Consider the following 14,715-nt stretch of genomic DNA (forward strand, 5'->3'; position numbering starts at 1 on the left):
GAATGAATTCTCACGAGATCTGATGGTTTTATAAGGGGCTTTTCCCTCTTTGTTTGGCACTTCTCCTTCCTGCTGCCATGTGAAGCAGGACATGTTTGCTTTCCCTTCTGCCATGACTCTAAGTTTTCCTGAGGCCTCCCCATCCATGCTGAACTGTAAGTCAATTAAACCTCTTTCCTTTATAAATTACCCAGTCTTAGATATGTCTTTATAGCGGTGTGAGAATGGACTAATACAGTGATCAAGGGATCGTGACTGTTTATTGGGGTCATTGTCCTCAGCTTCCTACTCCTCCATCCTTGCCCTTTTCTGATTGTGGATGTTAAACATCACCCTTGCTGGCTACTCCCCTGTTTTGCTCCTAGAAATGCCATGCTCTATTAACCATCTCCCTTCCCTGCTGTGGGCCAGGCTTCCATTGACTGCCCCTCTGATCTTGGTGGTTGTGAGGTTCTGGCTTCTTTCATTTAAGTGCCATGATCTGATCACTATTACTTTGGAGGCCTCAGTATTCCCATTGGATATTAAGGATTGCAGCTCTGTGACTGCCTCTATTGTCAGTCTTGGCCTGCAGAAGAGAGCTACTGAACTTCTCAGTGATGCAAGTGCCCTTCTAACCAGCACATTCCTGATTTCCTTGGTGAATGGTGTTTCCTCTGGACTCTCCCCTGGAACATAGTTACTTTGTAGTTTTTCTGACCTTACATAATGTAGCCACTCCAGCAAGCCAACTTCTCCTTCTCAGCCTTTTTATTCCTTCCTCTTCCTCCTGCCTGGGCAACTCAGGCATTTCCACTTTGCTCAGTGTTGGATCACTTTCTTAGGCTTCTAAGAGCCATTCTAACAATGAGTTCGCACTGTCCCCTGGGTCTTACCAGGCCATTAAATTTCATGTCCTACAAAAGTACTTCCAAGTCAAAGAAACCTTGCTTGTTCAGTTTCATATTCTAGCCCCTTGTGCAAACACCCTCAAAATTCAGTATTGGTGGCCCTCATTGGCTAGTTATATCTTGGAATATAATTTCTTTCCTCCCTTCTCAGGTCCAGCATGTCCCCAGCTGGATTTAACCCTAGTTATTGGCCTAGCAGCCAAGAGAAGAGGTCGGGGTTCTCCTGAGAGGACACCTATTAAGATACCCTTATTGCATTTTCCAGCAGAAAGGTCAGCCCCCCGCTGCAAGTTCTTAGATTCCCGGAGGATCTGCAGAGTCAACATTAGGAGTATCCGTCCATTCACCAAGGCCATCAGGAATGTGCTGGTAAGAAGGGCACCAACATCACTAAAAAATTCAGCAGCTCCCCTCTGCAAGCCAAAACTGACAGTAGAGGCAGTCACAGAGCTGAACTCATTAACATCCATGGGGATAGTGGGGTTCTCAAAGTAATAGAGTAATAATGTTTCACCACAGAAGCTGTTTCAGGATTCCAAATTTTCCCAACCCAAGCTCTTACCTTTAGCATACATACCTGCCTGGCTGGTATCATCAAAATGTCTCTGGAGCTCTGTCCATCGGATAGTAAGTAAACAAATCTCAAAATTTTATCTTACCACTGGTTCTGTCAGAACACTCAGTAGCATTTGTATTAGCTCAGGTCCTTCAAGATCTGCTAAGATGGGATTATAAGTCCAAGAGTTTTACCGGGGAAACAGAAAAAATAAAGCAGAGGCCGGGCACAGTAGCTCATACCTGTAATCCCAGCACTTTGGGAGGCTGAGGTGGGCGGATCACCTGAGGTCAGGAGTTTGAGACCAGCCTGACCAACATGGAGAAACCCCGTCTCTACTAAAAAAAAAATACAGAATTAGCCAGGCATGGTGGCACATGCCTGTAATCCCAGCTACTTGGGAGGCTGAGAGAGGAGAATTGCTTGAACCCAGGAGGTGTAGGTTGTGGTGAGCTGAGATCGCACCATTGCACTCCAGCCTGGGCAACAAGAGAGAGCAAAACTCCATCTCAAAAAAAAAAAAAAAAAAAAGAAAAGAAAAGAAAAGAAAAGAAAAAATAAAGGGGAAGGAGCTAGTGCAGGTGAGAACCTTCAGACAGCAATGCAGGTCTGACATCAGTGAAGAGAGAGGAAAGGAGGAAGAATTTGGTTGGTAGAGTTTCAGAGTGCAGCACAATTCTAAGAAAGTTTCAACCACTTTGATGGGGAATTTTCAAGCCAAAATCTTCCACTAAAAGTATCCCATATTAGTACTCCTTCCCATGTTTAGTCTTGGCTGAGAATAGCTTGTAGGAAGCATGGCCTTGAGATGAATATGGTGGATACATCTGAGGGACAGCAGCTGAGTCCATCAGTCAATTTTAATTTGATATGGGCATTTTAATGGCCATATTCAACATAGTCTTTTTTTCTTTTATTATTATTATTTTGAGACAGGGTCTTGTTCTGTCACCCAGGCTGGGGTGTAGTGGTGCAATCTCCGTTCACTGCAACTTCTGCCTCCTGGGCTCAAGTGATCCTTGCACCTCAGCCTCCTGAGTAGCTGGTGCACACTACCATGCTGGTTAATTTTTTTTGTGTGTTTTTTTTTTTCTTTGTAGAGACAGGGTTTCACAATGTTGCCCAGGCTGGTCTTGAACTCCTGGAGTCAAGCAATCTGCCTGCCTCAGCTTCCCAAAGTACTAGGATTATAGGCATGAGCCAACGTGCCCATCTCCCACATAGACTTATGATGGCTTTTCGCAGCTACAGAGACTAAGTCCTTCCAAATTTGAATCCAGAGGAAGACAAGCATCTTTATCCTAGCATTCCTAGCAAAAACTCTGAGATTGACTTGGATTAGACCAACCTAGGTCATGTGCCCACTCCTGAGCCAGGCATGGTGGCCAGGGAAGTTTTATGACCTGCTTTGCTCAGGTGTAGTTTTCATGTCCTACTTCCAAAGTAGGAGTTGGAACTCCACCCATACCGTGAGAACTGAGAGGCAATGAGGGGCAGGTCTCCAAGAAACAATATGCACATAGAATATATGTATTTTTCATTTTAATGGCTGCTTTAGAAAGCAACAAGGTTGCTTTCTAAAGACACTGTAGCAATTTACAGTTCCTCCAAAAAGTATAATAGTACCTTTTCCCCCACAACTTCACCAATGATATCTTAGTTTTCTTTTTAAATGCTTGCCTACCTGATGTTTACATTATTAGTTTTAATTTATAATTTCCTAGTTCCTAGTACTAGTGTTTCTAAACTATTTTTTTCATATATTCATTGGCTACTTGGATTTGCTTTTCTGTCCATGGATTCTCCACATCTCTTGTCCGTTTTCCTATTGTTTATCTTTTGTCCTTTTTTTTGTCAATTTATAAAAGCACTTTTTATAGTATAGCTAATAACCCTCTGTCTGTCCTCTGCATTGCAAATGGGTGAAGAAAAATTAGCCTGGAACTCTGCACATCTTCTCCTCCTCCATCTTTATTGTCCATACTAGACCCATAGTCCTCAGGATGCAGTCTAGATCAATATGCCAGGAATACTATGGGAAAACTGCATCATTTGTTTTTTAAATTTTTTTAAATAATTTTTTTAGAGAAAAGGTCTTGCTTTGTTGCCCAGACTGGAGTGCACTGATGCGATCATAGCTCACTGCAGCCTCGAACTTCTTGGCTCAAGCGATCTTCCCACCTGATCATTTTTGAAAAACAAAACAAGATAATTCCTGGTCAAGGACAAGTTTTCATCACCCACCTCTACCCCTCCCCAACCACACACACTGGGGCAAGATTGCTCAAATTTCAGTCATTCTGGAACCACCTCCCCAATTTTTGCCATATCCTTTAAGTTGTGTACTATTTATATTTCTGAAAATTGTCCTTTTTGCACAGATTTATTTTAAAAGCATATATTGTTGCTATTACATCATTGTAACTACTGGTTATATTTTTCCAATATGCATTAAAATAAATTCATAACTATGAAAATAAAAGACATTTATGTACTACCCAAAACATACCTACCTTTAGGAAACTGCATTAGAGCACGTCAAGAGGAAGGATCACCAGGCTAGTCAAGGACAAGACCAAGGGTTTACAGAGCTGTGAGTTTCACGGCCTTACCACCCATTGATCGCACAACCACTCCCATGGAGTGCAGTGGGTGGTAGGTTCATTTACATCAGAGAAAAGGCAGCATGGAAGAGTGCAACTGCTGTACACATATTCAAGTAGTGAGAATTAGAATCCAGGTCTTTCTCCAAAAAACAACAATGTAGTAGGGAAAAGTGTTGATTTGGGAGAAATAGACCTCAGTCAAGTCCAGTGGACCAACTGTACATGGTATTCAGGGCCCAGGAAGCTGGACCCAGTGCCGACGAGGATTGCACTATGAACATTCCACATTCTGGCTAGAACATTAGGGATTCTAAGGTTCTGCTGATTATGCTGGCATCCAGGGCTTGCAAGTGGCAGCCTCAGGACCCGGGGCTGTGGTAGGTCGCAGCCTCTGGGCAGGTCTCAGTGTCCAACACTGTAGCTGGTGCCTGCCAGGTTCCCAGTGGCTGGGGTCACCAGGTCTGAAGAGAGATGTGCTGGCTGCGGGCGTGGGGCCAGATTCTCCTGCCAGTTTTCCTCTCCCTCTTTCTCATCCAATTGCTTATCAGCTTCTCAGAGAATGGTTTTATCCACAGCCCCAGGAACAATCAGAAACCAAGAGATGGGAATGAAGAGGGTGAGTGATCTGGAGTCCTGAGGTGGGTGCCCCACATGCTCCAGCGTTGTTTTTCCTTTTAATTGTGCCATCCTGGTGCACTGGAATTTTCATCTCAAAAGTTGTCATTTGGTGTTGGTGGGAAGACATTTTAAAGGTTCTAGATGGTTTTGGTGAAACTCAGTTAAATTGGACTCAGATTAATTTGGTTTATCTGAAATATGAAAGGTAGATTCAAAGTTTTAAATTTGAGGAAAAGCATGGTTTCTCCCCCATCACTTTCTGCATGACCTATGACATATAAGCTTTTTGTTGTGAATAAGCCGTTGGGTTTTGTTCTAATCAGACCCACTCAATGGTCATAGTTCCTCTTTCTTAAGTTTTTTAAGGTCTTAGTTAATAAAATGCTTTATTTGTTCTTTTTCATAAAAAAATTACTTCAGTTTGGAGGCATCTCTTGATTTCCTTCCAAATTGAAAAAATTTTGAAATGTTAAAAGTCACGCTGAGTTAAATTCATGAACCTGGAAATAAGGTTTTAAGTATCCTAAATTGGAACCGTATAGACAAAATAAGAGAATTTGAATTACTTGGAAAGTGCCCTGTAAAGCCAAGATTGCCATTTTTACAAAGACTATGAGACAGAATAATTACTGCTGTCTGGTTTCCAGAGTAGAAAAGAATGTTAGTATCTGTAAGCAAATCAGTCTTCCTTACTAAAACCAAACCCACAGTTCTCAGCGTTGCACTGAAATAAGAATCTCCTTTGAGGGGGTAGGGTTGGGGCGACGCTGAATTAAAAGACCTAGCTTGTTTTCTTTGGTTTCATCTTTCCCACAGATTTCTCTTTTTTAACCTCTTGGTCACCCCTATACATACTCTAAGAGAAATAGTGTTCCAGTGCCATCCTGGCCCCTTCTCCCAACAAACAGCACCTGAAAGCATAGGCCCAAACATAGAAACAAATTCTTCCCTTTGTTCCCTAGCAAACTGGACTCATACCAGAAATTTTTCATGTCTTAAGACTTTATCAAAATGCTGATGAAGAACAAAAAAAAAAAAAAAAAGAAAGAAAGAAAGAAAACAAATAAAATAAATCAAAAATCACATCTAAGATAATCTCCAAAGGTGGAAGTTTCTGTTGCTAGCTAGCTCACTTCTAGGGCTGGCCAACTGGAGCCCATGTTTCTAAGGAAACACCTTGCCTGCCAAGGGCCTCTCCTGAATGCTTGCATCTTAGTCTCAGGCCAGTTCCCCTTAGTGCTTGCATTTAATCTTCCCATCTAACAAGGATATGGTTTCTTAGACATCATGATACTTTTCACTTCCAAAACTGAAAAGGGGCTTCTAAGCCTTTACGAGATCCTCATCTATGTCCCGGATTGTGCCCTAAGTGACAGGCAACAGACAGGACTTTGTGAAGGATCGCACATCAAGTGAGACCTCCCCCTAAGCAGTTTGTTTTGATCCCCAGGACTTCTATCTCTGATGTTCATTTACATTTGAGAGCTTAGTAATCAATATCTCAAGAAATTATAGAAAGCACTTGATGCAACTTTGGGTTAATCTTCTAGAATCTAATGACTGGATTAAAAAATGTACTGAAACCTAGAGAATTTTCTTCACTAAAAGTAAGCAGACAACAAAGGGGCATAGTGCAAAAAATAAGTGGCAACTAAGGAAAGAACTGGAAGGTTCTAGATCAGAACAGAATAGCACAGCATGGCAAGACTCCAAATGTTACCACCCTCCCTTAGAGGTAACTAGTGAGTTACTATAATCCAAGAATTTTTATTAATTCTCCCAAATCTGGAGAGAAACAAGTTGAGTGGGTGTCCATTCTTTATCTTATTCCGAAGATGAGAAGAGGAAATGGCTACTGCAGAGAAATAGGCGGAATGAGGACCTGAAGAGAGAGGGCCTGACTCTCTGAAGGAAACTCAGGTTCCTGCGTTACAAGCTGGATTTGAGGGCAGATCTAGAGTCCAAAGATACCCCTTCATGGAAATGGGAAACACCTCTGATAAGCTCTAGCAAACCTTGGCACTGGAAAATGACAAACCTCAAAAGAGAGAGCAGAGTCAGATATTCTAACAAAGCCTGGCACAGCCTCATTTGAGTTCTCCCCCTTGTCTAATGCTGAAAACAATGGAGTGAATAGAACATAAAATGCCATAAAACTGTAGCTTCTTGAAAAAAATCTCAAGGATCATGGTAAGGTGGTTAGGATCTCATCTACACTATATCAGAACAAATGGAAGGTCTGAACAGAGCTGTGCATTAGTAGAATGAAAACAATAGAGCAACTATGTAAACCCTGCACAGCAAAATAAAGAAATAAAGGAGTATATGATAGCACGCACACACACACACACACACACACACACCCCAAATAATCTACCCTAGAAGAGAACACAACTCAAGAAACATGAAAATTTCCCACAAGTGCTTTGAGCTAGAGAACAATCAAACGAGAAATATTCAGTGAAACAAGCCTCGAAGTAGATAGCAAGATATCAGAATGAAATTAAAAGGCAGATAGCTCCAAGGAAATAAGTTGAAGGCCAAATAATTTGAATATAAGGCAAGGCTTCCGAGTTTTCTCTCTTCATTTGTTTATTTCTGCTAATGGTGAACACACCAAGAATATTTGTCACATACTCTAAGCTTACTTACTGTGGTGGGCTCTGGTAGCTGCCTCATTCCTCCGTCCTCTAGCCTAGGGGGTGCTATTATCTGGGAGGAGGTTGGACTTCGCTTTCTTTCCCCTGGTAAACTTCTCAGCCTCTTTCATCACCTGCATACCCAATCTCGGTACTAAGTTCCCAGTGTTATGTATACACAGAGTGGTTTCTATTTTCCTGGTTGGATCCTAACTTCATATAGCCATCTTTAAGACAAAAAGCGCTTTAAGATTTTGACCAGCAGGCAGGTATTAGGAGGATTAGAGCATTGACACTAAGGTTTAAATGCTGATGGGGAACCAGGAGAGAAACCTGGTATACCACTTCCGGCTGAGGTAAAGGAAGGGTGAGATAATATAAATCTCAGATGGGTTGAAGGGGTATCTGAAAATATTAGGAACTTGTGACTCACTTTCTAGAGTTTACTCTGAATCCACTGGTCTCATAGATAACATGAAGCTAACATGGCTCCCAAACAGTAGGTAATAGTAGCAGGAAGAAGTATCTTAGCAAATGGACTCAAGGACTGCATGTCATAATCCCTTGGACATAAGAATTTTGTAGGGAAAAGAGTAGAGAGCCCTAAAATTCCCAATATAGTGGGTTGGGTACAGGCAAGGCAGCTCTTGTGACAGCTGGCAGAATTGAAGAGGGAAAGGTCTTTCCCAGAGAATACTGGACCTCACGTCTAGAAACCACAGCAGGACCACAGATGCTAGACATGACACTCCCTAAGAAGGGGACAGGTGAGATTCACACAGTGAGGCTAGCAAGGAAGGAGGAGGGGATTCAGTCCAGTCACACCCTAGTGCCAGGGCAACACATAGGCTTTGCTCCCAGAAAAGTATAGCATCCCCAAGGTAAAGGGGGAAGGAGCAAACCCTACATTTAGCTAAATGTTTGTTCAAAGGAGGATGAATTAATTGACTGAAATTAGATTGCAAGTTTATGGTTTTCTGCCACTAGCAGAAATGGGGGATTTGACATTATACTGAATTATGATGTAAAACTGAATTCTGATATTGAGAGGCCTAGATCAGATTCCACCTCTTCTATGATGCCTTCCTTTAGTCCACCCAATCTAAGTGAATAGTTGCTCCTCTACTTAGCTGCGCCTCTCTGACAGTACTTGTTTCACCAGAGAGGCAGAAGAACACAGTTATTACAGGCAGCAGCTCACACTGCCTGGACTCACCTCCCAGCTCTGTTGCTTACTAGGCCCATGCTTTCTGTGTCACAATTTCCTTATCAGTAAAATAAGAATAAAATAGTATCTTCTGTAAATGGTTGTTGTGAGGATCAAAAGAGTTAATCTATATTATGCACTCAGAACATTTTCTAGTACATGGTAAGTTTTCAGTAAACATTATGCAGTTATGTGTTGCTTAATGACAGAGGTGTATCCTGAGAAATGCATAGTTAGGCAATTTCATCATTGTGTGAATGTCATAGAGTGTACTTACACAAACCTAGATAGTATAGCCTATTATACACCTAGGCTAGATTAGCCTATTGCTCCTAGGCTACAAACCTATACAGCATGTTACTATGCTGAATACTGCAGGCAATTGTAACACAATGGTAAGTATTTGTGTATCTAAACTTACCTAAACATAGAAATGGAATAGTAAAAATATACAGTATTATAATCTGAAGGGATGGCCGTCCTATATGCAGTCTGTTGACCAAGATATAGTTATGCAGCACATGACTAGTTATAGAGATATATATTATGACAGTGCTGGAAAACAACATGAGAGCCAGAAAATGTTAAGAATCCCTGAGAAACAGAAAGCAATTCAGATCAGACCAATGGAGAAAGCCACAGCCTAAAACACACATAAGAGAAGACTAATGTAAGAGTGGTTTCTGGGGTTGCTCCAAGCTCAGCAGCACTGAATACAAAGAGCACGAGGGAGTTGTGGAGCAGCTTCCCAGGTGCTGATCTTAGAGCACTATAGCTGGTTGCCTCTCCACCTTCTCAAATTATCTCAAGAAGCAGGCAGCAGAGGCAACTGCCCCAGGTTAACAGTGAGTGTGAATTATTGGCCTGGAAGGTCAGGAAAAGATATACTACCAACACACTGAATCTGGCAGCATGTCCCAGTCCTCACCCACACCACAGAGGTGGAAATAGCCTATATACATACACCTAAATCTTAACTTGATTGTGCTAACACAATCAAGAATCATGAAATCCAATAAAGAAAAGAACCAATTTATTAAAACACATTTAAGAGAGGGGAAAAACACCTCAAAATTAGAAATTTCTCTTATAGAAAATGGCAAGGACTAATAAGATTCCAAAGGAAATGACTAAGCTGGCAAGTAGATTGGCTTGCCACAACTCCAAAGGTGCTAAAAGTAGACAGTGAGACTCAATGGATCAGTGCCAGACGGTTTATTACTCATAGCACAGCCAACAGCAGGAACGTCAGTATGGCAGCACCAAATCTCCTGCCCCCAAGTCCCATGGAGCAATGCAATGTATCCAGATTGTGCTTATGAATGCAGCCAGTTGAACTGGAGCTAAGGAACCCAGGACTAAGAGCTTATGAACTTTTATGGCAAGCAGTAAAAAATCTAGTCCCTGGGGAGTAATTGTGACTATAGTCACACTGTGGTTGCCTTGACCTATTTAATTGACTATGTTACCAGATACAGAATAAGTGCAGGGTCAGAGGATAATTAGGCCAAGAAGTTTGGCACATTCAGCAAGGAAATCCAGAGATGCTCAGGGTCTAGGATGTATGTCTCTCTCAACACTATAATTAGTATTCTCATGGAGATACCCATGAAACAAGGACAGACTATTCTGGAAAAGATGATGAATCTTGGAAATTAAAAATATAATCAACACAAACATAGCTAAAGAGTGAATTAGCAAACTCAATAATTGAGCCATGGAATTCTTACAGAATGCAGTACAACAGAACAAGAGATAGCCTGTAGAAAAAAGAGACAAGAGTTCATGCCAACATTAATGTAATAGGAGTTTCAGGAGGAGAGAAATGGAAGAGAGGAACTAATTAAAGAAAAATACACAGAAAAATATCTTTGGGCCAGGCGTGGTGGCTCACGCCTGTAATCCCAGCACTTTGGGAGGCCAATGTGGGTGGATCATGAGGTCAGGAGATAGAGACCATCCTGGCCAACATGACAAAATCCCATCTCTACTAAAAATATAAAAATTAGCCGGGCGTGGTGGTGCACACCTGTAGTCCCAGCTACTTGGGAGGCTGAGGCAGGAGAGTGGAGTTTGCAGTGAGCTGAGATCGCGCCACTGCACTCCAACCTGGTGACAGAATGAGACTCTGTCTCAAAAAAAAAAAAAAGAAAGAAAAAAGAAAAATATCTTTAAAGTTTTGAAGAAAAGAAAATGGTGTCGAAACTAGAACATATTAACAGACTAAGCCAGCTGTGCTCTAGAAGGTATACAAAATAAAAACATTTGGACACTTGAAGAGTCAAAGAGTTTATCATTCACAGACATCTGAAAAAAATACTCAAGAATATAATCCAGCAAAATGAAAAATGAATCCAAGGGGAAAATGTGGGATTCAAGAAAGAGTAGTAAGCAAAGAAACTAGTAAAATGAAGAGTTAATTCTAAATAATTTATTATAATTCAACAGCAATTTAAATGTCTAATAATCATTAATAACTTTAATAGTAATTAAAATTCCATCTGATTTCTGAAATCCATATGATACAGAAATCATATGGAAGTTTAACTGCTATTAAATAGTTAAAGTTAAAATTATTTAACTGGGAAGTGGCATGGGGAGAAAGAGAAGAGTAAAAACATATTAGGATCTTTGTCTAGGTTGAGAATGTAGATCCTGATTAAATGATGATAGAAAGATGCATACAAAATATCTCCCCAAATTTTTAAAATAACAGCTCAAGAATAGAAATAGAATGTGTATTTTGAGGTCACTAGAGGAAATAAAGGAATAAAGAATAAATTGATGGAATAGGATATACCTTACAAATGCTACTGAAAAAGAAAGCAAGTGTAGCAATATTATATAAAACAGAATTCAAGTAAAAGAAATCATTAAGTCAAAGAAAAAGTGATATTCCATATTGACATGTAGTACAGTACACCAAGATGACATATGACAAACCTTTATTTACCTAACAGCATAGTTTTAAAATAGATGTAACAGGTAAATAAAATATAAGAAGAATTTTAATATATAAAATCTTGTTATTTTACATATACTCCCCATTGTTTTTTTCTCTTAGCTGTTCTTGAAAAATTTTCCCTTGCGGATAAACTATATTTTTATATTATTAATTTATTGCAATGCCAATAAAAACATTTTGTTTTGATATTTTGCATAATATATTTTATGCCAGGAATGTCTAGGCATTTGAAATTGTGATTCTTCATGGGAGAAGAGGATCACGGATGGAACTTTATGGAATAACAACATTTCAGACATTGGTAGGAGTGGAACCAGTTGAAGAAACTGAAAAAGAAAGACCAGCGATGTTCTAAGAGAGCTAGGAGAAATGATACAGAAGTCATGAAAAATGTAATCAAGAGCAAAGAAGTAACCAGATAGAAAACATATATGCAAACATCAGGCCTTTAGGGTGAAAGAATCTGGTACCTGGTAATACCATGGAAATAGCTAGAACCTCGTTCTTTAGGAATAGAAGAGAAGAAAGAACCTACTGATACATGTAACACATAGGTCAGCTGTACCCTCATTAGTTTTCCAATAAGGGCAAAAATGAGTATTAAAGAGATGGCTTGTTAGTTATGCAAATGCTCAATCTAAACCTCAACCATGGAACCAGAGCAGGCTATTTACTGACATAATGTGTTGAGGAGGGAACTTCCTCTCTTCACTCTTAGCCAAAACTCTTTTTCCATCTAATCAGGAGAAAAGCATCAGACAAATCCTAGTTGAGGGGCATTCTGCAAAATATCTGAAAGTACTGAGGATAGTAGTCCTCAAAACTGTCAAGGTCATGAAAGCAAGGCAAGAGTAAGACATTGTCGCAGACCAGAGGAGACATGATGACTAAAGGCAATGTGGTATGGATGGGATCTTGGAAAGGAGAAGGACGTTAGTGTAAAGACTGGTGAAATCCTGATAAAATCTGGAGTTTAGTTAAAAGTCACGTGCCAGTGTTAGTTTCTTGGTTTCGATTAATGTACCATGGTAGTGTAAGGTATTAACAATAGGAGGGCCAGTGCAGTGGCTCACACCTGTAATCCCAGCACTTTGGGAGGCTGAGGCGGGCGGATCACGAGGTCAGGAGATCGAGACCATCCTGGCTAACACGGTGAAACCCCATCTCTCCTAAAAATACAAAAAATTAGCCGGGCGTGGTGGCAGGTGCCTGTAGTCCCAGCTACTCGGGAGGCTGAGGCAGGAGAATGGCGTGAACCTGGGAGGCGGACGTTGCAGTGAGCCGAGATCGTGCCACTGCATTCCAGCCTGGGTGACAGAGTGAGACTCCGTCTCAAAAAAAAAAAAGAAAAAAAAAGAAAAGAAAAAATTGGAAAACTGGGTGAGGGGGTATACAGGAACTCCCTGTAGAATCTTCACAATTTTTCTGTAAATCTGAAATTATACAAAAATAAAAACTTTAGTTTACAAAAAAGCTGTGGGAAGCATGTAGAGCTCTGAGAACAGTGGCCAAGTCGTGTGTCCTCTGTTTCCCTGCTTCTGCCTTCCGAAAGGAGCCTGAGGCCAGCTGTCCTTCACATAGCTGAGGCAGCAGAATCTTTACCATTCACCTTGCCTTTTCTTTCACTCAACTTTCCCATGGGTATTTCAAGGACACTTTCGGCTAGGAGGAAGTAACATTCAATAGGACTTAATTTGAAAACTGAACTGTAAAATTTTTTCCCCAGCCACATCAGATCTGCATCCAATCAAACAATTTGAAATTAAATAGAAAGATCTGACCTTTCCCACAGAGCCTGTGAACTCTGTCCCCAAAATAATAGAGAGAGCAACTTTATTGTTGCTGTATCACAAAACAACTAAGACATTAATTCCAGACCCTTTCTTTAAGGAGATGTTGCAGTAATAAAATGAGGCATTGAAATGCTTTTTTCCAAATTCATAGTTTTTATTCTAGAACTTTCAAATATAAATCATACTGTTTGTTTTCCCATAAAACTAGAGGAATGAAAATCCTCATTTGGGAAAAGTTTTTAAAGCTTTGTGGCAAAAAAAGATAGGGAATTGATTTTTTTTTTTTTTTTTTTTTTTTTACTATTTAAAGGGTTAATTAGTTAAGTAAGAATATCTTGGCAATACCATCCTGAATAACAGCACATGATATTTTAAAATACAATGGAGTTGCCAATTTGTTTTTCCTTACTATGTTTTTGGGGTTGTTTTTTAGAACTTGGCTCATCAAAGTTGGATGATGCCATTTCATGCTTTTCCAAGAAATAGGAGAAAAGACTTAAAACTAAGAGGATTTATACAGTACTGGTAGGGATCTAGATACATGAAAATAATGAAGTAAAATGCTGGGGTATGGATGACTATGGCTTAAAACAGGAATTACTAAATGAAATGCACTTTTATGTAAAATTGAGCAATAAAAAGGATTTGGATTAATTTTGGACTTAATTTTTTTTATTGTAGAATGTTCTGTAAAGAAGAGTTGTCAATTGTGCACAGAAGATAAGAAAGTAAGTTAACTTTCTTATGAGGAAATTGTTCTGGGAATGTTATAAAGTCACAATTTACAGTTGTCATTTAAAAGATATGCTAAACTTTGTTTTACACATTTTTTATAACAAGAATGACTCATAACAGTTATTAAGATCTATTTATGCATTTCAAACCATTCTTTGAGGATCTAGAAATAAACAATGGAGATAATTAAGTACAAACATGTACTTCCTCTGGAAAATTATGCTTCAAAAAGAAAAGAATTATTTGCTTGAAAAAAATTGTACTGAAATTTTGGAATAATTTTTGTAAGTAAAGGAAAAGATATATCTTTTGGGATGTGGTGACAATTTCCTTCCCACTTCTATTTCCTAAAGACTAGAAAGAATGACATACCATTCCTTAACCACAGTGTAGATGGAGTCCTCTTCTTTGATGATTAAATGTCTGAAATCATTGCTCTTCAGTTCAGATTTGGAAGAAAGCAGAAATGCTATAAGTTATGAGGGAAATGGCCACTTTGTGTCACAGACAGGTTTGCAGCAAGCCGCATAAAAACCACTGTAGTCTAACTGGTATTGGATAACAGACGATACTAAAAACAGAAGCTTGAAGTCACTACTTAGAAAAGGGCACACTCTGGTAGTTGGTGTCTCTCATAGTGATCTAGATATACACCCTCTGCCCTGTCTTATCTTCCTCTAAAAAGACAAATGTCTATCACTCGTCT

The 14,715-nt window shown here is 39.8% G+C and overlaps 2 protein-coding genes across 3 annotated transcripts in view; both read left to right on the top strand.

The window, feature by feature from the left end:
• Positions 1 to 14,715, top strand: part of CLDN12 (claudin 12) — a 160,324-nt gene that overhangs the window by 62,079 nt on the left and 83,530 nt on the right. The window lies entirely within an intron of this gene.
• Positions 4,376 to 14,715, top strand: part of PTTG1IP2 (PTTG1IP family member 2) — a 43,449-nt gene continuing 33,109 nt past the window's right edge. Inside the window, exons 1-2 of one of the 2 annotated variants that reach the window (XM_034964415.3) lie at positions 4,376 to 4,668; positions 13,956 to 14,002. In XM_034964415.3, the coding sequence (XP_034820306.2) occupies positions 4,524 to 4,668; positions 13,956 to 14,002 (192 nt within the window). In that variant the 5' untranslated portion in view covers positions 4,376 to 4,523. The remainder of the gene's footprint in view (positions 4,669 to 13,955; positions 14,003 to 14,715) is intronic. The other variant, XM_063606299.1, reaches the window with a different exon arrangement.

The sequence above is a fragment of the Pan paniscus genome, chromosome 6 (genome assembly GCF_029289425.2).
Source record: "Pan paniscus chromosome 6, NHGRI_mPanPan1-v2.0_pri, whole genome shotgun sequence".
Classification (NCBI taxonomy): Eukaryota; Metazoa; Chordata; class Mammalia; order Primates; family Hominidae; genus Pan; species Pan paniscus.